Raw genomic sequence first — 24378 nt, 5'->3', positions numbered from 1 at the left:
AGTGGGAGATAAAGCTTGGGAGAACATTTGTGAGCACTTTGTGTGCTCTGGGTGCAGTGTTTGCACATCTTTTGGGTGCAGTGTTTGCACATTTGCAGGGAGTCAGGCATTACAGGTTGCATTTTGCTATGGCAACCACAGGTGAGAGCTCTTCATTGCTTCACATCAAGAAGCTTGAAGGCTCGCATAACTATGATATTTGGCAAACCCAGTGCTACAATGTGTTGCTTCAGAAAAAGTAGCACAAACCTATCAAAGAAAGGGGTGTGATGCCCGCTTCTCTTACAGCTGAAGAGTGGGAAGATATGGATGAGCTGGCAAGATCTACTATCATGTTGTCTGTGTCAGACTCATTACTTTTCAGCATTCGTGAAGAGAAGACAGCTTGGGGAATGTGGCAGAGATTGCAGGACTTGTATGCCCAACAAAGTGCCTCAAGCAAAGTGTATTGGTTGAAGAAACTCATAGGTCTTCAGATGAAGGAAGGGGCTTCTATGACAGCCCATCTCAATGAGTTTAATGGTATTGTCAGCCAGGTCATCAATCAAAAGTTGGCGATGGACGATGAGTTCAAAGCCACCTTTTTGTTATGCACTTTGCCAGAGAGTTGGGACACATTTAGGACAGCCACTAGCAATTCGAATGCTATGCTGTCATATGCAGATGTTGAGGGTGCTCTTCTTCAAGAAGAGATGAACAGGAAAAACAACTCTGTTGGCAAGTCCAATGCAATGAATGCACGTGGGAGATCCCAGCAAAGGGGGAAAAGCCAAGAAAGGGGAAGGAGCAAGTCTCGCTCCAAAAAGGATTTGGAATGCCATTATTGTGGCAAGAAGGGACACATTAAAAAGCAATGCTACAAATGGAAAAATGATCAAAAGGAAAAGGGAAAAGGCAAAGACAAAGAGAAGGATGAAGCCAAAGATGTAAAGCCAAAGGGCAAAAGTGGAGTCAAGATCGAAGAAATCAATGTGTCACATGCAGGTGGCAGTGAGGATGAGGTCCTCTTTACGTCTTCACTTGATGCCCATTCACTTCTTACAGGTGGTCATGGTATGCACTCATGGATCATTGATTCAGGTGCCTCCTTTCATGTCACAGGTTGCAGAGACTTGTTTGTCAGGTATACTGCTGGCAATGAAGGAGTGGTTTATTTGGGTGATAACCATGCATGCAAAATTCTTGGCAGAGGTGATGTGAGGCTTGTATTTTCAGATGGCTCACAGCTTATGCTCCATGATGTCAGGCATGTGCCTGAGATCAAGAAGAATCTGCTTTCTACTGGATAGCTTGATGATGCTGATTATGTTACCACATTTGGTAGTGGAAAGTGGAAGATTAGTAAGGGCTCACTGGTTGTTGCCAGAGGCTCTAAGGTGGACACTCTTTATTTCATGCATGCAGGTGTTTGTCACCATGCTAATGTAAATGCAACCGAGCTGCCGGAAATTTCTATGTGGCATAGCCGGTTGGGACACATGAGTGTCAAAGGAATGGAGCAATTGTCTCGTTTGGGTTACTTGCCTTCTCTCAAGTTTTCAAGTTTTCAGTTTTGTGAGCATTGTATATATGGTAGGCAACTACAGTGCCCCCACAAGAAAGCTCTTGGACAGAAAGATGCTCAGTTAGAGCTTGTGCATACAGATGTATGTGAGATGCCTCAGCTTTCTTTGGGAGGGGCAAAATATTTTGTGTCTTTTATAGATGATGCCACACGCAAGGTGTGGGTCTATCCTCTTCGCTTGAAGAGTGATACATTCTCAGTGTTTGAGAAGTTTGTTGCTCTTGTTGAGAATCAAACTGGCAAAACACTGAAGGCTTTGCGTTCCGACAACGGTGGAGAGTATATGTCCAAACAGTTTCAGGACTTTTGTGATGCTAAAGGCATCAAGAGGGAGCTCTCTACTCCTTATGATCCTCCACAAAACGGGACAGCAGAGAGGATGAACAGGACCATTCAGGAGAAGGTCCGTTCTATGTTGTCACATGCTGCATTACCTCATGGTTTTTGGGCTGAAGCTGTTATGACAGCCGTTCACCTTATAAACAGGTCACCTAACACGAGGCTTGGTGGGAAAGTGCCAGAAGAAGTATGGACAGGGAAGCCTCCGTCATACAAGCACTTGAGAGTGTTTGGTTGCGTTGCGTACGTGCACATACGCAGGGAAATGCGCACCAAACTTGATCCTAAGTCTCACAAATGTATATTCCTAGGATATGGTGACAGAGGTGAAATGGGGTATAGACTTTGGGATCCCATAAATAGAAAGATCATACGCAGCAATGATGTCATTTTTGATGAAACATGCATGTATAAAGAGCCTGCAAGGCAACAGGAGCCTGGCAGAGTCATCTTTGATGATGATGGACATCATGGACAACAACAAAGGGCTGTAAATCAGCCATTACAGCAGGAAAACCAGCCCTTAAATGGTGCTGAAAATGGTCCAAATGGACAGCCAGAGATGGCAGAAGATATCCCTATGGATATACCACAGTTGGAGGATATACCGGGCATGATATTTCAGCCTTATGGCATGGAACAAGAGCCACCAATGGGTGATATGCAGGCTGGACAGCAACCTGCAAATGATGGTCATTGGGTACGGAGGTCCACTAGACCCTCCAGAGCCCCTGACAGGTTTGTTCCAGGGGTTGACTACTTGATGCTAACTGACTGTGGGGAGCCCTCATGTTATAAAGAGGCTTTACAGAGGGCAGACAAGGCTCTATGGGAGCGTGCCATGAAGTCAGAGATGGATTCTCTGCACAAAAATGGAACTTGGAAATTGGTGTCTTTGCCTGCAGGCAAGAAGGTTTTGCCATGCAAGTGGGTATACAGGCTCAAAGTTGCATCAGATGCTAAGCCAAGATACAAAGCCAGGTTAGTGGCTAAGGGCTTCAAGCAGGAATATGGTGTGGACTTTGATGAGATCTTCTCTCCAGTGGTCAAAATGACCACACTTAGAGCTGTGTTGGCTTTGGTTGCGCATGATGATCTGGACTTGATTCAGATGGATGTGAAGACTGCTTTTCTTCACGGTGATCTCCATGAGGAGATATATATGCAGCAGCCAGAGGGTTATGCAGTAAGTGGAAAGGAGAAGCTTGTATGCAAGCTGAAAAAGAGTCTTTATGGGCTCAAACAGGCACCAAGGGAATGGTATCATAAATTTGATACATTCATGAAATCTCAGAAATTCAGGAGAAGTGACATAGATCACTGCTTGTACACCAAGAAAGCTTTGGATGGCAGTCTATTGATTCTCATTTTGTATGTTGATGATATGTTGATTGCCGGGAAATCTCGTAAAGAGATGGATGCTTTGAAGCAGAGGCTGCATCAAACCTTTGATATGAAGGATTTGGGTGATGCAAATCACATCTTGGGTATGCGGATACTTCGGGACAGAAATCAGCATGTGTTGTATTTGTCTCAGAAGGAATACATTGGCAAAGTCTTGCAGAGGTTCAATATGGACGGGGGGAAGAAAGCTAGTACTCCTTTGCCTCCATATGTGAAACTCAGTGCTATAAACAGCCCACAGTCAGATAGAGACAGGGCTGATATGGCCAAGATTCCGTATGCTTCAGCTTGTGGCAGTCTCATGTATGCCATGGTTGCTACTAGGCCGGACATTGCATTTGCAGTGGGAGTGGTTTCTAGATACATGGCCAACCCTGGCAAGAAGCATTGGGAAGCAGTGAAAGGTGTCATGAGATACCTGAAGGGCACACAGGATATGTGCATTTGCTTTGGCAAACAGGATGCATTAGTGCATGGTTACACGGATTCGGATTATGCCGGTCATCCAGATAACCGGAAGTCTACTACCGGTTATGTATTTACATTCACAGGAGGTGCTGTGTCATGGATATCCAGGATGCAGAAGTGCACTGCCTTATCTACTACAGAGGCCGAGTATATTGCAGCCACAGAGGCTTGCAAGGAGGCATTATGGCTATCTCGGTTAGTGGTTGATTTGGGCTATACAGGGGATATTCCATTGTTGCATTGTGACAGTCAGAGTGCCATCCAGTTGGCAAAGAACCCTGTTTTTCATGCAAAGACAAAGCATGTGGATGTGAAGTATCACTTCATCAGAGAGGTGATAGAGAACAAGCAAATTCAGCTTGTTAAGATTCATACGGATGACAACCCGGCTGATCTGTTGACGAAGAGTTTGCCTCCGGAGCGGTTTGCTCATTGCAGACACTTGATGGGCATTGGATGAGGCCATTTTCAGCCTTGATATGGCCTTGTATATTATCATGTACATGCTGATTTTTCTTTTCCTTTACTTAAGGGCACTTTGCCTTTAAGTGGGAGGTTGTTGGGGTAAAGGCGTTATGCCCACCCTTATAGTGTGTACAAGCCCATAAGTTATAGTACATAGTACACTTAGTACTTTTAATGTACTAAGTGCACTATGTGTACTAGTGCAATATACATGTGTGATAGGGGAGTCACACACTCATGCTTTTCATGAGTTGACTTATCCCCACATCTCTCTCTCTCTCTCCCTTGCTTCTCTGTGTATGTCTCCCATGAATGAACTCTAAACCCTAATTACAGGTTTCTTCCATCAACATTGGCCTCAGTGGTCCAGGCGACAGTGCCCCATGTAATAGCACGGAAAGAGGCCTTGTCCATAGTGAAGATGTAGAGAATCTGTTGCTAAACCTGCTGAGCGTTCAAGCAATCCCAAAGACAATGTTGTTGAGACTATTGGAGATAGCCACATCTCAGACATGTTGCTGGTCTACCGGCAATGGCCAACCATGTGCCAACTGCCAAACTTCTATGTGCCAGCAACCACAAAAAGAGGGTGATCTTCCGAGGTTGAAAACTCTCCTAGAGCCTCTTCCAAAAATCTGAGAGAAAGTGTGGTGAGAGGCCTTGAGACTCCAATGTTCTGTTGTTGCCGGAGTGCCCTCGACCTCAGGCATCTGGATCCTATGGCCTAGCCGTGCGGTGTATGCAAAAAATGGGGTACCCAGAGTCTCCTCCCTTTCTATAGGATCACACGAAGTCCACTCCTCGGGTCCCACTGGCGGTGCGTGATGGGCTGGCTCTCCCAAATTGGTGGTGGGTCTATGTGCAACTCACGTGCATGGAATTTGATCACCCTCACCCTTTGTAACGTGCATCCACTGAAGTCCTCCAAGGGGTGCTCTGATCTCAATAATTTGCCATGAGGTCCAATGGAAAAAGTGAGCAAGGAGGAGCTCTCATCCGTTCCATGAATTGTCAGGAGAATATCATGCTTGGTAAGCACTCCAAGCCAGTGTGGGGGAATAGGGTCAAGAATTGAGGTCAGCCACTTCGGAGGAATCGCAGAGTTGTTGTCGAGGTTGAGTTTGTCTCTACCTCGGATCCCAGTCGGGCTTCTCTCTTGAGCCACCAGGGGAAGCTATCTGAATGCAAGCCAATCTCCAAGGTACCTAGTATGTCCCTTGCTCAAAGCTCCCCAGAATACACGAGGCCGAGCCGCTAGCATGTGACCACTAGGTAAACGGATCAAGGGTTCGAAATCAAGGGCTGTTGGAGATGCTCCTCGGATGCTACTGGGACAGACAGGTGGATGGTTGACTTGAGGTGGTCCCAAGCTCGTTATAGATTGGTTGCAAATCTATCCTCAAAAGTTGGGCTAAAGCCACGGGTCCACATCTCCGTGAAGATCCATCTAGTGCTATGTGGCCAAGGCCCCCAGACTCGGTGTATGGGAGGATATCTTGGCTAGAAGGAAAGCTTTCCACCACGGCTCGCCACTTGGAAAAAGTCCTCTAATAATCAGCTTGCCCAATAGGGTACGGCTCTAAATGGATGGCGAGGTTGATGATGCTTAGGGTCCCTTTGTGGCACGGCTATATGATCACTCTCCAGGCCACCTTGGCCTGGGTAGGCCTCTCGTCGCTACCAGCCCATAGAAAGTTGCAGATCAACCGCTGAACTTAATTGATGCAGGCCCGAGAGAAGGCCCAACAAGAAGTACTATACCATATGGTGGCAAGAACCACTCGGCCGGCTAAGGAAAGCCTTGCTGAACTCCAGTATAGAAGCTTCTTCCGAATGCTCAGAAGAAGAGGGGCTAACTGTTGCTCCGGGGAGATATCGATGCTGACCTGGCATCCAAGATAACGGACTGGAGTACCCCTCGAGATCCATTGGAAAGCCTCATCAACTGGACGCCAAGTCGGGGTGGGTGGAGAGCCAACCCACAACTTGTGCTAGTTGATCTGCACTCTTGATGCGTGACAGAAGATCTCTATCACCTTCGCAAATCTCTGAAGATTTCCCACGTGTGTGGAACCATCATCCTCATCGCGAACAGCATCTATGCCAAGCAGCAACGAATTGACCAGCCACAATAAGGTTAGTGTTGGCAGATGCGGTGAGTAGTGTGTCCCTATTGTGCTGCCACGAAGTCCAAGCATCAGTTGCCGTCAACGCAGGACAGCTGCCAGGTGTTGGAAGATTGATGCGCAGGGTCTCAATAGGCGATCAGCAGGGCAGAAGCATAGGGACTTGTGTTGCCGTGTGTGAGTCTAATTCGCCACCCTGCATAAGCGTCAAAAATTTCGGTGTCCTGTGTGTGTACAGGGTAGAGTCGCGAGGTGTGTTGAAAGCAGGCAAAAGATGTTACAGAGGTCAACGTAGACAGGTGTAGTCGTTTGCAGTTTGCTAGAGCTTGGATTTGAAATCCGCATAGTGGGACTACCAAGAGTGTGTCTAGCTGGCCTGAGGCGATTGGTCATGAACTTGCGCGTGCGCACAGTACAGTTCTTGAGGTCCGCCATGGCGTGATCGCTACAGAGCTCCTCCGCTACCGCCCACCTGCACGAATATACTGTACGCTGAGAAGCGAGCAAGTCCAGCAGTAGCTCCCTTCAACATCCGTACCTGCACAGCAGTAGTAGCATCAGCACACGAGTCAGCAAATACGATGCCTCCCCCTTTTCTGCAACAACAGAAATCAGAAATTTCAGAGGTATTTGCTTCAATTTTGGGATTTGCATGTCCATTATCATCAATTGAGCAGGTACAGGTTCTAATGGCTCGGATTTGAGCACAATTGGCAACATTGGGTGACATTTGTCACATTCCGGGTCAATTGGCAAGAAATTGGGTGTTAACATTTGGGGCTTTTGATGTAATTGTGCCATTGGGCATTCATACATGCTGTATGATGTGAGCAATCTCACATTCGGGGCTAAATTGCAGGAAATTGGAGTGCAAATCAAAGGTCTTTTGTGCCAATTGGGTTGATTTGCATGCAGGCACTGGCATTTGATGCTTTGGGCAATGTGTTGATGCTTGTCAAGCACTCAATGTGCCAGTAAATCAAGGGGCTTTTATGTATTGGATGTATATGTGGCCAGGGGGAAGCATTGTGAAGACTCTGGATGCCTTCATGTGCATTACTGTACCATTCATGATCAGAAATTGATCTTGAATCAAGGGGCCTTTCAAGATTTTGTGCTTGTTGAGCTTGGCAAAGCAGCAGGGAAGACTTTTATGCCTTGAACCCTCAGAAATCCACTTGCAGTCAAGGGGCTTTTGCCCAATTTCTGTCCGGGACTGTTGTATGCAGTGGTGAGGACTGTCAAGGTCTGATTTTCACTCATTTGGACAGCCAAGAGAGCATTTATTGCTACTGTACTTGCTGGTACAGATTTGGTACAACTTTGTACAAGTTTTGGCATGGCTGTACATTGACTTGAGTGAAGAAAAGGCTCATTTTAAGCTGCTGTACTTGCCGGTACAGATTTGGTACATTTTTTGGTGAGCACTTAGTACTGTTGTACAGTATTTTGGAAGGGGAACAGAGCACATCTAAGGTGCTGTCATAAATCTGCAGCAACCAGATTTTGGTGATTTTATCACATTCAGTGGGAGGAGAGTTGCATTCGTGCTTCCGCAGTGGGAGATAAACTTTGGGAGAACAACTGTGAGCACTTTGTGTGCTTTAGTGCAGTGTTTGCACATCTTGCAGGGAGTCAGCCAAGAACGGGGAAGGAGCAAGTCCCGCTCCAAAAAGGACTTGGAATGCCATTATTGTGGCAAGAAGGGACATTTTAAAAAGCAATGCTACAAATGGAAGAATGATCAAAAGGAAAAGGGCAAAGGAAAAGACAAAGACAAAGACGAAGCCAAAGATGCAAAGCCAAAGGGCAAAAGTGGAGTCAAGATTGAAGAAGTCAATGTGTCACATGCAGGTGACAGTGAGGATGAAGTCCTATTCATGTCTTCACTTGATGCCCATTCACTCCATGCAGGAGATGGTCATGGTATGCACTCATGGATCATTGATTCAGGTGCCTCCTTTCATGTCACAGGTTGCAGAGACTTGTTTGTCAGGTATACTGCTGGCAATGAAGGAGTAGTTTATTTAGGTGACAACCATGCATGCCAGATTCTTGGCAGAGGTGATGTGAGGCTTGTGTTTTCAGATGGCTCACAGCTTATGCTCCATGATGTCAGGCATGTGCTTGAGATCAAGAAGAACGTGTTTTCTACTGGACAGCTTGATGATGCTGGTTATGTTACCACATTTGGTAGTGGAAAGTGGAAGATTAGTAAGGGCTCACTGGTTGTTGCCAGAGGCTCTAAGGTGGACACTCTTTACTTGATGCATGCTAATGTTTGTCACCATGCTAATGTAAATGCAACCGAGCTGCCGGAAATCTCTATGTGGCATAGCCGGTCGGGACACATGAGTGTCAAAGGAATGGAGCAATTGTCTCGTTTTGGTTACTTGCCTTCTCTAAAGTTCTCAAGTTTTAAGTTTTGTGAGCATTGTATATATGACAGGCAACTCCAGTGCCCCCACAAGAAAGCTCTTGGACAAAAAGATGCTCAGTTAGAGCTTGTGCATACAGATGTATGTGAGATGCCTCAGCTTTCTTTGGGAGGGGCAAAATATTTTGTGTCTTTTATTGATGATGCCACACGCAAGGTGTGGGTTTATCCTCTTCGTTTGAAGAGTGATACATTCTCAGTGTTTGAGAAGTTTGTTGCTCATGTTGAGAATCAAACTGGCAAAACACTGAAGGCTTTGCGTTTCGACAATGGTGGAGAGTATATGTCCAAACAGTTTCAGGACTTTTGTGATGCTAAAGGCATCAAGAGGGAGCTCTCTGCTCCTTATGATCCTCCACAAAACGAGACAGCAGAGAGGATGAACAGGACCATTCAGGAGAAGGTCCGTTCTATGTTGTCACATGCTGCGTTACCTCATGGTTTTTGGGCTGAAGCTGTTATGACAGCCGTTCATCTTATAAAGAGGTCACCTAACACGAGGCTTGGTGGAAAAGTGCCAGAGGAAGTATTTTCAGGGAAGCCGCCGTCCTACAAGCACTTGAGAGTGTTTGGTTGCGTTGCGTACGTGCACATACGCAGGGAAATACGCACCAAACTTGATCTTAAGTCTCACAAATGCATATTCCTAGGATATGGTGACAGAGGTGAAATGGGGTATAGACTTTGGGATCCAGTGAATAGAAAGATTATACGCAGCAATGATATCATTTTTGATGAAACATGCATGTATAAGGAGCCTGCAAGGCAACAGGAGCCTGGCATAGTCATCTTTGATGATGATGGACATCATGGACAACAACCAAGGGCTGTAAATCAGCCATTACAGCAACAAAACCAGCCCTTAAATGGTGCTGAAAATGGTCCAAATGGACAGCCAGAGATAGCAAATAGCAACTTGCAAATGATGATCATTGGGTACGAAGGTCAACAAGAGCCTCCAGACCCCGTGACAGGTTTGTTCCAGGGGTTGACTACTTGATGCTCACTGACTGTGGGGAGCCCTCTTGTTATAAGGAGGCTTTACAGAGGGCAGACAAGGCTCTTTGGGAGCGTGCTTATGAAGTCAGAGATGGATTCTTTGCACAAAAATGGAACATGGAAGTTGGTGCATTTGCCTACAGGCAAGAAGGTTTTGCCATGCAAGTGGGCTTACAGGCTCAAATTCGCACCTGATGCAAAGCCAAGATACAAAGCCAGGTTAGTGGCTAAGGGCTTCAAGCAGGAATATGGTGTGGACTTTGATGAGATCTTCTCTCCAGTGGTCAAAATGACCACACTTAGAGCTGTATTAGCTTTGGTTGCTCATGATGATCTGGATTTGATTCAGATGGATGTGAAGACTGCTTTTCTTCACGGTGATCTCCATGAGGAGATATATATGCAACAGCTAGAGGGTTATGCAGTGAATGGAAAGGAGAAGCTTGTATGCAAGCTGAAAAAGAGTCTTTATGGGCTCAAACAGACACCAAGGGAATGGTATCATAAATTTGATACATTCATGAAATCCCAGGATTTCAGGAGGAGTGACATAGATCACTGCTTATACACCAAGAAAGCTTTGGATGGCAGTCTATTGATCCTCATCTTGTATGTTGATGATATGTTGATTGCCGGGAAATCTCGTAAAGAGATGGATGCCTTGAAGAAGAGGCTGCATCAAACCTTTGATATGAAGGATTTGGGTGATGCAAATCACATTTTGGGTATGCGGATACTTCGGGACAGAAATCAACATGTGTTGTATTTGTCTCAGAAGGAATACATTGGCAAAGTTTTGCAGAGGTTCAATATGGAGGGGGGGAAGAAGACTAGTACTCCTTTGCCTCCATATGTGAAACTCAGTGCTATGGACAGCCCACAGTCGGATAGTGACAGGGCTGATATGGCCAAGATTCCGTATGCTTCAGCTTGTGGTAGTCTCATGTATGCCATGGTTGCTACCAGGCCGGACATTGCATTTGCAGTGGGAGTGGTTACTAGATACATGGCCAACCCTGGCAAGAAGCATCGGGAAGCAGTGAAAGGTGTCATGAGATACCTGAAGGGCACACAGGATATGTGCATTTGCTTTGGCAAACGGGATGCATTAGTGCATGGTTACACGGATTCGGATTATGCCGGTCATCCAGATAACCGGAAGTCTACTACCGGTTATGTGTTTACATTCACAGGAGGTGCTGTGTCATGGATATCCAGGATGCAGAAGTGCACTGCCTTATCTACTACAGAGGCCGAGTATATTGCAGCCACAGAGGCTTGCAAGGAGGCATTATGGCTATCTCGGTTAGTGGTTGATTTGGGTTATACAGGGGATATTGCATTGTTGCATTGTGACAGTCAGAGTGCCATCCAGTTGGCAAAGAACCTTGTCTTTCATGCAAAGACGAAGCATGTGGATGTGAAGTATCACTTCATCAGAGAGGTGATAGAGAACAAGCTGATTCAGCTTGTCAAGATTCATACGGATGACAACCCGGCTGATCTGTTGACAAAGAGTTTGCCTCCAGAGCGGTTTGCTCATTGCAGACACTTGATGGGCATTGGATGAGGCCAGTTTCAGCCTTGATATGGCCTTGTATATTATCATGTACATGCTGATTTTTTTTTTCTTTTCCTTCACTTAAGGGCACATTGCCTTTAAGTGGGAGGTTGTTGGGATAAAGGCATTATGTCCACCCTTATAGTGTGTACAAGCCCACAAGTTTTATAGTACGTAGTACACTTAGTACTTTTAATGTACTAAGTGCACTATGTGTACTAGAGCAAATATACATGTGTGATAGGGGAGTCACACACTCTCATACTTTGTGAGTTGACTTATCCCCACACGTCTCTCTCTCTCTCTCCCTTCTTCTCTGTGTGTGTCTCCCACATGAAACCCTAACTGTTTCAGCTGAGCGTCTTTAGCTCCTTCAGCTACCACCAATCTTGCATACTAAAGTGGAGGCCTCTAAGGATGTGGCTGTCAAAGCGAGGAGCTGGAGATCTGCTTCTAAAAAGGAGAGCCAAGGGACGGAGGCCTCGGTTGGGGATGACGGAGCGATTGCCATGGAGTCCTCTTGGGGGTTGAAGACTAGAAGAGGCCGAAACTTGCCGGAAGGAAGTGCTGCCCGAGAACTGACAACCTGCCTTGAGAAGCACTGAAGAGGAGTGGCAAGAAGGGGAAACGAGGATCTGGAAGGTGGAAGAAACAAAAATAACCAGAAAAACCAGGAAGAGGTGGACGGGAGTTGGAAAAAGGAAGAGGGAGGGGTGAGGGGGGAGGGGGGGAACAGGGAGGACTGAGGGCAGGAGGCTGGGGGGAACAGGGAGGACTGAGGGCAGGAGGCTGGGGGCGCAGGGAAGAGGAAAGGAAGGGAGGCAGCGTGCAGGTGAGAGAGAAGAGGGCTGGCAGCAGGTGGAAGGGGTAGTGCGCAGGCGGATGGGAGGAGAGGGGGAAAGGCTGGCCGGGGGGCGGGGGGGGCGGGGTGTTCTCACAGCTCAGGCATCAGACAGACATCATACTACTTTCTTTGGTAGATCTATCTTGGAGATGAGTCCTATGATGTCCTCTGAACCAACAGGTCCCTCGGATTCAAGTCATGCAAGATGATAGGGTTCTTGTCAAAGTGAAAGAGCCGGACCTGACTTCTCCCAGTGCATTGAAGTCTTCTAGTAGGAGGATGCCCCCAAAACTGGAAAACTCTGTAATCTCTGCTTAAAGTGCCAGGTATGGTGACTGCCCACCATCCACTATAGAACTCAGGGCAAAGCTGGATGTATCTGGTGGAAAGTAGGATACTGCTATGTGTACGAGCCGATCCCCAAGCAAGCATAGATGCATCCACATATGCCAGGCCTCCTTATTCTTTATGGACCACTGTAAGTATGGTGCAGATGTGGCCTTAAAAGGTCTCTGGCCCCTCTAGACTCACAGACTCCTCAATCTGACCTGGTCTCCCTTCTGTATGCTGACCCCTAGGGCCCATACATACCCTGTGACCTGTGGCAGATCTCTCTTAGGGCGCTGATGTGTATCTGTGTAGAAGATGATGTCCCCTGTTGTAAAGGTCTCGGAAAATCCTCTTGGGTCCAATCATAAAGTGCTATTGCAATTCCAGGTGGCTATCCGTAGCGCTGAAGTGGTCTCACAGTCTACAGACCCTGTGTTCCTATTTGTGATGGTGCTCACTGCTCAGCAATAACCACGTGGCCATCGTGGTGGCCTTCTTGGCCTTCCTGGCCTTCTTAACCTGAACCATGCCGGCTTTCCTATGCTCCACTTGTAGAGGCGTGAGTTGGCCCTCTTCTTTGTACTCCGTATCCTTGTACTTGAGGAGGAGAGGCCTCTCCCTAGTCAAGTCCTTTGCGGCTCACCCATTGGCCAACACAAAGATTCACTGTCCTCGTGTGATTAGTGGTGTGCTTGCAAGCTTGTCACTCTCACATGGAGGGCCCTAGATTGGCGAGGATTTCCTTTCTCAAGTGTGGCCGTCATGATGATCGTGGCATTGGGAGTATGGGCTATTTTCTGCTTCTTGGCAACCTCCACCCATTTGGAGGTTTCCCTGACCTCCTCTTTTACTGCTTTTGGAGCCTTCCTACCACCTTGTTGGGTATTCGGAGCTTCATGTGTGTGAAACAGCCCTTACATGTTTGTACGTGTATGTGTGTGTGACAAAAGTAGTGATTTCAATGGCCTTGCCATGTGTCATTGCTAAGTGTGTTTGACTGAGTCAAAAGATAAGGCTCTTAAGCCTATAAAAAGCATTGTACTAAACTGAAGGTTCATATCAATCAATCTTAGTCGCATTGTACTAGACTGAAGTTTCATATAAATCAATCTTAGTCATTGAGTCGTGCTAATCATTATCTCTCACTCACTCTAGTTTTACTCTCTCTCTCTCTCTCTCTCTCTCAACTCTGCCATGGATTCCTTTGAATCCCCATAGCCTTGCTAACCCTAGGCTAGGAGAATCAGTGCAGTTTCTCCAAAAGAATGGGGCACAAGGAGTCCAAGTGCTTCAAGAAGTTAGAAAAAGAGCAAGAAAAGCATCATGCTAATCTCATAGCAGATGATGAGGAGGTGCTAGTTGACGATGAAAGAGTAACCGCTACAAGAGCCCAGTCTCTCTCAAGGAGGAAGACTTTGGGTGGGCATTCTAGCTACTTCTATGTGTGTGAGAGTCAATAAGGGTTCTCTGCCCTAGGTAGTATCCCAAAAATATGATTGTATTTATGTTTGTGTGTGCCTATATTTATAAAAGGCTCCATGCTATCTTGAATCCTTGTTAGGAGGTAGGGGGGTGATAGAGATCTACCCTTGTAGCTTCGGTCACTAGTTGATTGAGGATTAGCATGGCATGGGAAGTGGGCATGGCTAGATTGCTCCCTTGCAGCATGTGATGGAGTTAGAAGATCGCTACTTCTTTTGCGTGCTTGGTTTCACCACCTCCACTCTAAAGGGGGGTTTGTCGGGTATTCGGAGCTTTTTGTGTGAAACAACCCTTATATGTTTTTACAGCCTCTTAGGCTGAGATATTATGTGTGTGTGTGACAAAAGTAGTGATGTCAATGGCCTTGCCATGTGTCTTTGCTTAGTGTGTTTATTGAATCAAAAGATAAGGCTCTAAGCCTACAAAAAGCATTGTACTTGATATATATCTAGGGCTCTATAGTATCCCTAGGGATGAAGATGGCATTCTACAGAGACTATCTTCTTCACATGACGGAGGACGACTTCATCATTTGCCTTCACTACATGGATAGACATCTCTCATTTAGGGTGCGGTGTGCAATTGGACAAATCCACACCTCATCCCACCAGTTGAGAGTGGAGGTAGCTAGATATGGGCTGAGAGCAGCAGCACCAGAGGACAGGACATGCCAGCTTTGCCATATAGAGGTTGAGACAGAGGCTCATTATATATGCAGATACCCAGTATACTATGAGATCAGGGGGAGGTTCCACTGCCTCTTCTGAGAGGGATTTGGACCACTCTCTAGGATCATGGATTTTCTAGACCAGAGATGCTTGGGGCTTTTTCTTTTGGCACAAGGAATCCCTATTGCGGCCCAGATCAGTTGCACCCGCCTGAGGACCAGCATAGTGCTCTCATTGACTTCTTCTAGACTAGAGCCCCGAGAGCAGACCCACCCACTCCCCCCGACCTCCAGGCTAATGCAGGAGCTCGGCCAAGAGGAGTGACATTAGATAGAGCCACTGAGCTATGTAGAGCCCAATGCCTCGACATAGTGGCTGCCGCCCACGCTCATGTCACCTCAGGAGGGATCATAACCATCATTTCCCACCACCACAGGACTTTCTCCCGCCGCCTTGTCAGCCTAACTACAGTGGGTACCATGTTGCAGCACCCTATGCGAGATATTCTTGGCTGATGCGAGAGCTTGAGTCTCTTTGTTTTTTTTTTGAAAAATGGATATTTTCTTTTAGTTTTACTTTTAGTACCATGGTGATGTATTCCATGGCCAGTTGATATTGTGCTTATTCTTTCTATCTTTAGCGGTGCATTTGCCCTATCAACTACTTATTTGCTGTACTAATTCTTTCTATTTGCTACTTCCCTTAGTGCTAGGTTTCATTATGGCTGAGTCTGCCCTGCATCTCCGGAGGTTTGACAGAAACTCAGTATGAAGGGCTTTGTGTGAATATATGCTCTTATGTGTGTGTGTGTGTGTGTGTGTGTGTGTGGGCATATCTTGATACAGAGTTCTACACCCACTATTGGGCACTGATGACGTTAGTGGGGATGTCGTAGTGTCTAGTCCATACTATGCATAATGGAGTTGATAGTTACATAGTCTTTGGGGTTGACTACCATGAGTATATAACATGCACATTCCTAAAAGGTGAATTTGGGCATGTTCCTGGATTCATCTAGGTATATAATTCAGCCGTATTAGCGGACATGCAGATTTCACATTGTGAAGTTTTTGCCCGAGTTGCGGCCAGTTGATATTGTGCTTATTCTTTCTATCTTTAGCGGTGCATTTGCCCTATCAACTACTTATTTGCTGTACTAATTCTTTCTATTTGCTACTTCCCTTAGTGCCAAGCTTCATTATGGTTGAGTCTGCCTTGCATCTCTGGAGGTTTGACAGAAACTCAGTACGAAGGGCTTTGTGTGAATATACGCTCTTATGTGTGTGTGTGTGTGTGAGAGCATATCTTGATACAGAGTTCTACACCCACTATTGGGCACTGATGACGTTAGTGGGGATGTCGTAGTGTCTAGTCCATACTATGCATAATGGAGTTGATAGTTATATAGTCTTGTGGGTTGACTACCATGAGTATATAACATGCACGTTCCTCCTAAAAGGTGTATTTGGGCATGTTCCTGGATTCATCTAGGTATATGATGTAACATTTTGATCTCGTAGGTCATTTTGGCCTTTTGAAGACGTTAATTCAACTTTCTTTCTCTCTTCTTCGAGCAAATCTGCCATGGATTCCTTCGAACCCCTATAGCCCTACTAACCCTAGGCTGGCCCTTCACACCTATGGTGGAGTCTGTGTGTGTCACTGAAGCAGGTCTTGAATCTGGAGTTGTCAGGTTGGGTCTTGTGAACTGGGAGCGTCTGGGACCTGTGCTCTCTTCGGGTCGTCTCTCTCATGGAATACCCCGTGCGTGCGTGGTGCCAACATGCCACGGGCCTGGGGGGCTCACATAGTGGGGTTGCGTGGCTCTGTCTTGGGTTCTCTGTCGTGGCAGGTTTCGCACCAGGTTGTCAACTGGGGATCCCGGATGGGAGCAAGCCGAAGCAGTCGGTGATAGATGTCTGTGCGGTATGCTGCCTCAGACGTTATCTCTGTGATGCCTTATCTATAGTAGGTATAGTTCGAGACATCTGGTCTCTGTACTGCATCACCCATGTCAAAGGGCCAAACCCCACTTTGAAGAGGCAGCGCATCTTGTAATAAACTGGGCATCTGATATGCATTGCTCTTTTGACTGTCTCCGCAGTACTAAGTGTGCATATTTGTCGGTCTTGTGGGATGCCCTCCACTCTTGCTGTCTCAATCTGAGGTGCCATCATGACACCCTCAGCTGACCAAAAGAGCAATGCGGGAAATCCTCATAAATGGGACGAGTGCAAGGAGGTAATTGGGCCTCAATGAGTCCATCCCCAGTGATCCTCACTGTATTCAAAGAGAGGCAGGCGGTCCATCTGAAGGCCATGTGGTGACTCAAACAAACTAGTGGTCCGTGCATGCGAGCAGCACTGCTATTGCTTTTATGTGCCAACTGTTTATAGGACTCCAAAGGCAGCAGTGGATAGCTATCTCTATGGAGTGTAGATTTTGTGTATGTATGTGGCAGCCTGGAACATGCCATCTATGATGAGACGGACTGATCATGCAACCTGATCATGTGTGAGAGCATCATAACCTGCAGTCTCTCCATGCTGCTCCTGTACTCCTCTCCCAACTCTACATCACTGCCAGGCGAACCAAAGTACGAAATAGTGTGCATTTGGTAGTAGGTTCGTGGAAATGGACCTGGAAACAGTTTCTCGAAGCGGGTGAGGGTGGCATATCCTTGCGCTAGCCGTGCGCATGGTAAAGGGCAGGCTAATGAAAGTGATTTTGATATACATATGACCTGACCAACTCAACCTTATATGAGAAAGCATGTCTGGCTGCAACTGAGTATGAGGTGTCAAAGAGCATAATCTTGGTCCCAAGATGCAGTCCCAATCTCTGTCAAATGTATCCTCCTGCCTCATCCATGGAGGTAAATTATTCGAGTCAATCTGAAGATGGTTGGTCCCTGTGCTTGATTCATGTCACCCAGTACTATTATCTTCCCTGCTGAGATAGCAAGCTGATATCTCTCTCTAGCTCGCTGTATGGGTCTAGCCTCATCCAGATACAGCATTTGTGTGTCCATGCTGTGCTGGGTGTACCGAAACATCATGATAAATTATCCAGCGAAGTAGACATGCGATCCCCCCATGTCCTCGCTCACTAGATGCCTTCTTGGGCCACCACAGGGAGTATGTATTAAATAGTGCATTGTGAAGCAGTCTACACGCATCATGCTCCCAAGTCTATGCCAAGGAAATTATGTCTGCATCTTCCTATTTGGAAGATGTGCCTTGGCCTCCCTTCTCTTGTCTCTCATCTTTCTCTGATAAGTTTGCTTGTTTTCTTTTGGCCTTTCTGCCTGTTGCATTTGGGTGAGATCTTCACCCACATAGAACCTTGAGCCCTTCAGGAAGGTTCCTGCACTTTTCCAAGCCTGCGGGTTTTGATGAGCATGACATCCTGCCTCTTCTACTACCTTGGAAGTGATGAAATCAAAATTTTCATTGGCATTCTGAGAGAGAGAGAGAGAGAGAGAGAGAGAGAGAGAGTAAACTTGTGATGTGACTTTTTAGGAAGCGGAGTACAGAATCTCAAAGCAAGCACTTCAGGTCCTTCAACATCTTTGATTGGTGCAGAAAATGCTCCTCTTTTACCTCTTCCTGTTTCAGAGCCTCGTGGTTTGGAGCTTGTAGATGAGCCAGGAAAGAGCTTTCGCAATTTCAGATTTGATTATGCTCTCATATTGCAGAGATTGGATGACAAATAAACCGTCTTTAATGCAAAGCTTGAGAATTCCAGTATGTCCAAAGCTCGTTCTCACCCCCTCTTGTAAGCATATAACGTCCTTCAAAAGTATCATACGCAGTTGCAGGAAGACTCTAGTTTTGTATCAGGGAATTCAATCTTGTGGTGTTCATAGATAGTTTCAACTAAACACGTAATCTGTCATTACAGCCGGGCATAGCTTTGTTGAGGTGCAAATGAAACAGGAATGAGTGCATCATTCTGTGTGCAGTATTTGATATGTGCACGTATGTTCGATGCAACACTTGCCAAATGCTTTTCCATAGGTTTGAACCTGTGTTGTGTTTCAAAGTCACCACAGATAAGTAAGACGTCAAGGATATTCCTCCAAGATTTGAAATTTGAAGTACTTAACTGCAGTTTGACTTGGACGCTTTCACGGTATATGATGACTGCAGTACTTTTATGGTGTTCAACTGTCAGCATGTAGGAGTCACTTGACCTCACTAGTTCGCTCCCCATATGCATCATTCAACTCGTGCAACTTTCTTTGTGGAGTTTCTTGTTGCGCATGAGATTTGTTTCCTGATCCAGGTGCCTTGTGGTCCACTTTTATTTGCTTGAGGCTTCTGGTGCTTGGTTATGTTATGCTTGTAAGGTTAACTAATGGCTTCAACAACTTGGTCTCACTTGGTAGAAGCCTACTTGTTATTGAGGTTACTAGCATTTTTTATTTTTTATTTTTATTTTTATTTTTTTTTGGGGGGGGGGGGGTTTGGGTTGTTTGTGCACGAACTTAGTGACACAACATGTGAGACATACTGAATCAAATGTAGATTGAGCTTCAGAGTCCTCTCCATACCACCCTTGTCGTTGAGCCAACTTCATTGATTGGCATTTCTCTCTCAGGGTATGCTACTCGTTGTTAGCATCCACTAGCCTCCCACAACCCCTGCTTCTGTAAACACTCATCTCAATCATGCTCCACTAGTTACAAATCTGCTCGCAATCCTATGAACAACTTGACATGCTAGGTATTTTGGATGCTTAACTTACCATTTCTGTGAGCTTAACTTACCATTTCTGTGATTATATTGTTGTCCCCCTAACTGTCTCGTAAGCAGGTTATTCCTCATCAGGATTAATATGTAATATTTGGTTTACTGCTCCTGCCAATTGCCTTGAGACTTTCAAGTCTCCATATCTTTGCCAATGTACGAATAAGCCTACTACTCTGCATGACAGCTGGGAACTTGGGCCAAGGACTACTTTTGGAATGTGGGCATTGCTGACATTCCCTTCTCCATCAAGGATGGGTCAACAGAGGATACAGCTCAGTCAACCATTTGGCCACCATTAAAAACCAGAAGATGCCATTCTGAAAACTGCCAATGTGTTTACTGTATGTGAGATCTCTTTCAAATTTTTAACTCTAATGGTAGTACCACAGGTCTCTACCACCCTCAGCATGAGTAAAAAACTAGGCTGTCAATGTGTCAGTCATGTAGAAAATGTCCTGATGCCATTCTGAAAACTGCCAATGTGTTCTCTGTATGTGAGACCTCTTTCAAATTCCTAACTCTAATGGTAGTACCACAGGTCTCTACCACCCTTGGCATGAATAAAATACTAGGCTGCCAATGTCAGTCATGTAGAAAATGTCCTGTTACTGTCACGTCAGAATGTACCTGTTTTTGATGGACCATGGGGAGCCCTTTCTTGCAATGAAAACAGGCAATTGGCAGGTGATGTTGGCCTTGACGGAGAATTTTGAACCAGTCTCTCCTTTGCTACTCCAAACTCCAACCACTATCAAGACTTTCTAGTACTTACCTTAAAAAAATTTCAATCACAACATGGTTGGAACGACTTGTTTTGAGCAGTTTTATAGTACATTAAGGCTTGCTAGAGTAACATTACTTACATGGGAAAATTAGAGCATACGATAGACAAGAAGGACAATGGTAATGTAGCAAAAGAATATTAAGTGATACAAAAGAGAGGAAAGATTGCTGGAAGTAGGGTTGCATGAATGCGCGCGTGCGCAGTGGAGAAGCTCAAGAGAGTACACAATGAGATAGATAGATAATGAATGTGTGTTGTGCAAAGAAGATAAGTATATACTCGAAGATGGGTGTATACTAGTGCGCTGGAAAAAACCTTTGGTTGGTCTTAGTGTGTTCATACACATCACTATCAAATGTGGCTACAAATTCTCCGTGGGAGTGATGATGTGAACAAGGAGTGAGCTAGCACTAGAAGTACAAAGATGTGCTAAGCTCTTTGATCGGTGATAGGGAGCCCAGACTAGTCTTCAAAGGGAAGTAAGTTTAAAGCATTGCGAAAAGCTTCAAACTTCTCTCGAGGGAGAGTCTTTGTGAACAAATTTGTCAAGTTGTTATGTGTTGGTACATAAGCCAAGGTGATTTTTCTTGCATAGCATCTCTCTATGATATAATGATAGTGTATCTAAATGTGCTTTGTGCAAGCATGAAAAATTGGATTCTTTGTAACTGTCATAGTGTTTTGATTGTTAGTGAAGATGGTAGTGGCTGAGGACTCACCAATACTCGAATCAGTAATAGAGCCAACCACACTCAACTGTAACTGTAAACGTTGTCTTCTACTCAGCTTCACAGAGCTAGAAGTGGTTATAGTGGGTTGCTTCTTGTTGAGCCATTATATATATGAATCACTAAGGCGAAAGCAAAAACCATTTGTGGACACTCGTGTGTCATAACATCTAGTCCAGTTTGAGTCTGTAAATGCATGTAGCTATGATTTACTCTTCTTGGGATAAAATAAACCAAAGTGCATAGTGCTCTCTTTAGGTAACATAACACCCGTTTGACAAACTGTCAATGCTTTGTGCTTGGGCTATCCATAAATATACTCAATATTGAGACCACATGCTGAATATCAAGCTTGGTGTTGCATAAAAAGATAAGGCATCTAACAGCCTCGATACAAGCTAGCATCAAAAGACACCTGTATCTCCAAGACTTAGTCGTAAACCTGGCTCCATAGGTGTAGCCACCACAGGTTTACAGTCTTCAAGATTGAATCTCTTCAACAATGCATCTATGTATTTTCTCTGCAACATAACAATGCCATCATTACGCTCTCAAAACTCAATGCTTAAGTAATAGTATAATGGTTCAAGATCTGACATCTCAAAAGACTTCTCTAAATCAGTTATAAAAGCTGAAATATGATCATCATTAGGACTTGTGAGTAGCATGTCATCAACGTATAACATGATGACCAATAAAACATTCTTAGTCTTCTTAATATAGAAGATACGGCCAGGGTCGCATGGAGGAACCATTGTGAGACAAACCGTCTTGACTGAAATACCCAGACTTGGTCAGATCTTAAAGCTTATCTCAGGAAGAGGTTCTGTCCTTCGGGCTTCCTGGAAACCAAAATGAATGAGTTCTTGGAACTGAAGCAGGATAGCAGCAGATGATTGAAGAATACCATCAGGCATTTGCTCTTCTCCTCAAATATTCTCCACTTTTGGATGAAGAGCAGCTGATGGCCAGATTTATTCGAGGGATGAACGAGTTTGAGACACTTCCCGGGGTTTGGAACCTTTTAAAGTTTGAGGGTGCAGGCTTTGGTGGGACCTTAACAACAAATGCTTTAGCAAAGTCCTTTGCCATTCTGACAGCTTCTGTCATTGAGACTGGTTTGGCATTTTTCACTAAAGTGTCCAATGGCTTCAGTTGGGCTGTTGTAAAAACCTTGTGCAACCAAGTATGCATGTATCTTTTCATACCATGCCTGGGAGCCTGCTTAAGGCAATATAAAGTTTTCTTCAATTTGTATACTTTTGATTCTTGACTTTTCTGAACAAAACTACGAGGCTAAGACACATAGACCTCCTCTTGCAAAGCTCCACTCAAGAAATCAGTTTTGATATCCAATTGGCGTATATTTCAACCTTTATGTATTACAAATGCAATGATAGTCCACATGGTAGTTATACGGCATGTGGGTGCAAAAGTTTCACCATAGTCAATGCCTTTTTCTTGTGCATAATCCTTTTGCAGCAAGCCTAACTTTGTATCGCTCAACACCACCATCCGCTTTATGTTTGAGCGTGTGAACCCATTTAGTACCAATGGCCTTCTTGCCCCCAAGAGGCAAGTCTTCCAAATACCATGTATCATTTTTGAGTATCGAATCATACTCATTACATAGCACTTATTCAATTTTCAGATTCCTTTGCTTCATCAAAGGAGACAGGTTCCTCCTCATCACATAAACTAGCAATAAGAGCATAACCTGCATAAACATGAGATGCATGATGAGAACTTGCATGTGTTCTACTAGGCAAAGGAGTGGCTAATTAGTTGGCACATAGCGTTTGTACTAGCCGTTTTGGCATACTTTTTGACTTTACAAATTTTCTTATTTTCTCATCAACTGCATTATCCACATTTGTCTCATAATAGGCTGATCTGTGGTGGACAGAAAAACATGTTGATTTGTAACATGTGGGTTGATTTTTAGCATTCCTTGGATTACCCAAATACTCTATATCAATGTGTTCTATATTGAGCAATGGAAGGAGAGTGTTGAATATGTCCTGCGAACATACATTTTGTTGTTTTTTACATGAAAGTAAGGGTTGAATTGCATCTTCCATAAATACATCATCTCTACTCACAAGAATCCGCTTGGAAGTAGGATGATAGAGATGGTAACCCTTAACTTTTCGAGCTGTATTTCACAAAAATATATTTAACAGCTTTATTATAAAGCTTGCTGCAAAGTTGCTCAGGCACAAGTGCATAAGCAAGACAACAAAAAATGCATGAGTAAGCCACAAAGGGTTTTCTGCCATTCCAAGCTTCAAAAGGCGTAATTGTATGCAAAGCCTTTGTAGAACACTTGTTCAAAACATATGTTTCACACATGGCTACTTCTAGCTAGAAACGATAAGGTAACTCTTGACTTTTGTCTATACAATGTGCTATCTCCATGAGAGATGTTTTTACGTTCAGCTACACCATTTTACTGAGGTGTATAGGGCACAATATATTGGTGTTTTATCCTATTATCAGCCATGTATGCATGAAACTTCTTAAACATATACTTCCTCTCTCGATCAGTATGCAGCAGGGTACCAATCTGACATGCAGAAGCATTTTGAACCATAGCAGCAAAGTGCCTAAAGCATATAAAAACCTCTGATTTCTATTTCAATGGATATATCCATGTATGTTTGGAATAATCATAAATGAATGTGACAAAATAGAGGTAGCCCCAAATAAATGGTGTCCTCATAGGACTACATACATCACTGTGTATAAGCTGCAATTTTTGGATATCTCTAATTGAAAATGATGCTGCAATTTTTGGATATCTCTAATTGAAAATGATGCTCGCTGCATTTTTCCAAGAATACAATCCTCACAAACATGTTTAATGGGGGCTTTGAGATGTGGCAGCTTAGACACCATGTTATGTTTATGCAAATTTAACAAATTGCCAAAGTTCAAGTGACCATAGCGTGCATGCCACAACTTAGCATCACCCATTGCCTTTGTGGCAGAAACTGTACATGCAGCATGCCTTTTGTCTTTCATATGTCTCTAGCTTGTAAAGGTCATGAGATAAAGTACCAAAAGCAACAATTGTCTTACTATCACTGCGATCATGAACAATACATCTGTCATCCTCAAACTAAACTACTAAGCTAGCCTTAGTAATGGTAGAGGTAGATAATAAGTTCTTCTTGATCCATGGTATATATAATACATCTGAAAGCGTGATTGTTCCACCATTTGGAGCAGTGAAAACAATTTTACCAACTTCTTTTACAAGATATGAGGAGTTGTTTGCACATGTTATAATGTTTTATTGTGGAGCAGATTCAAGTGATGAGAACAAACTGCGATGAGAAGTAATGTGCTTATTAGCACCAATATCAAAATACCAGACATGTACATTTGTAAAACAGTCATGCATATATCCTTATGCAAAGGGT

The 24378-nt window shown here is 44.7% G+C and overlaps 1 protein-coding gene across 2 annotated transcripts in view; it reads left to right on the top strand.

The window, feature by feature from the left end:
* The window catches only part of DCP2 (decapping 2), a 47337-nt gene extending 28538 nt beyond the window's left edge, over positions 1 to 18799 (top strand). For both annotated transcript variants that reach the window (XM_086773038.1, XM_086773039.1), the window contains one exon: positions 18209 to 18799. In XM_086773038.1, the coding sequence (XP_086629164.1) occupies positions 18209 to 18402 (194 nt within the window). In that variant the 3' untranslated portion in view covers positions 18403 to 18799. The remainder of the gene's footprint in view (positions 1 to 18208) is intronic.
* Positions 18800 to 24378: the final 5579 nt, after the last annotated feature.

This window comes from Cibotium barometz, chromosome 33, assembly GCF_041138505.1.
Source record: "Cibotium barometz isolate CiBa-2024 chromosome 33, ASM4113850v1, whole genome shotgun sequence".
In the NCBI taxonomy this organism is placed as follows: Eukaryota; Viridiplantae; Streptophyta; class Polypodiopsida; order Cyatheales; family Cibotiaceae; genus Cibotium; species Cibotium barometz.
Note: the sequence above shows the minus strand (reverse complement) of the source record. Positions and strands in the feature narration are given on the sequence as shown.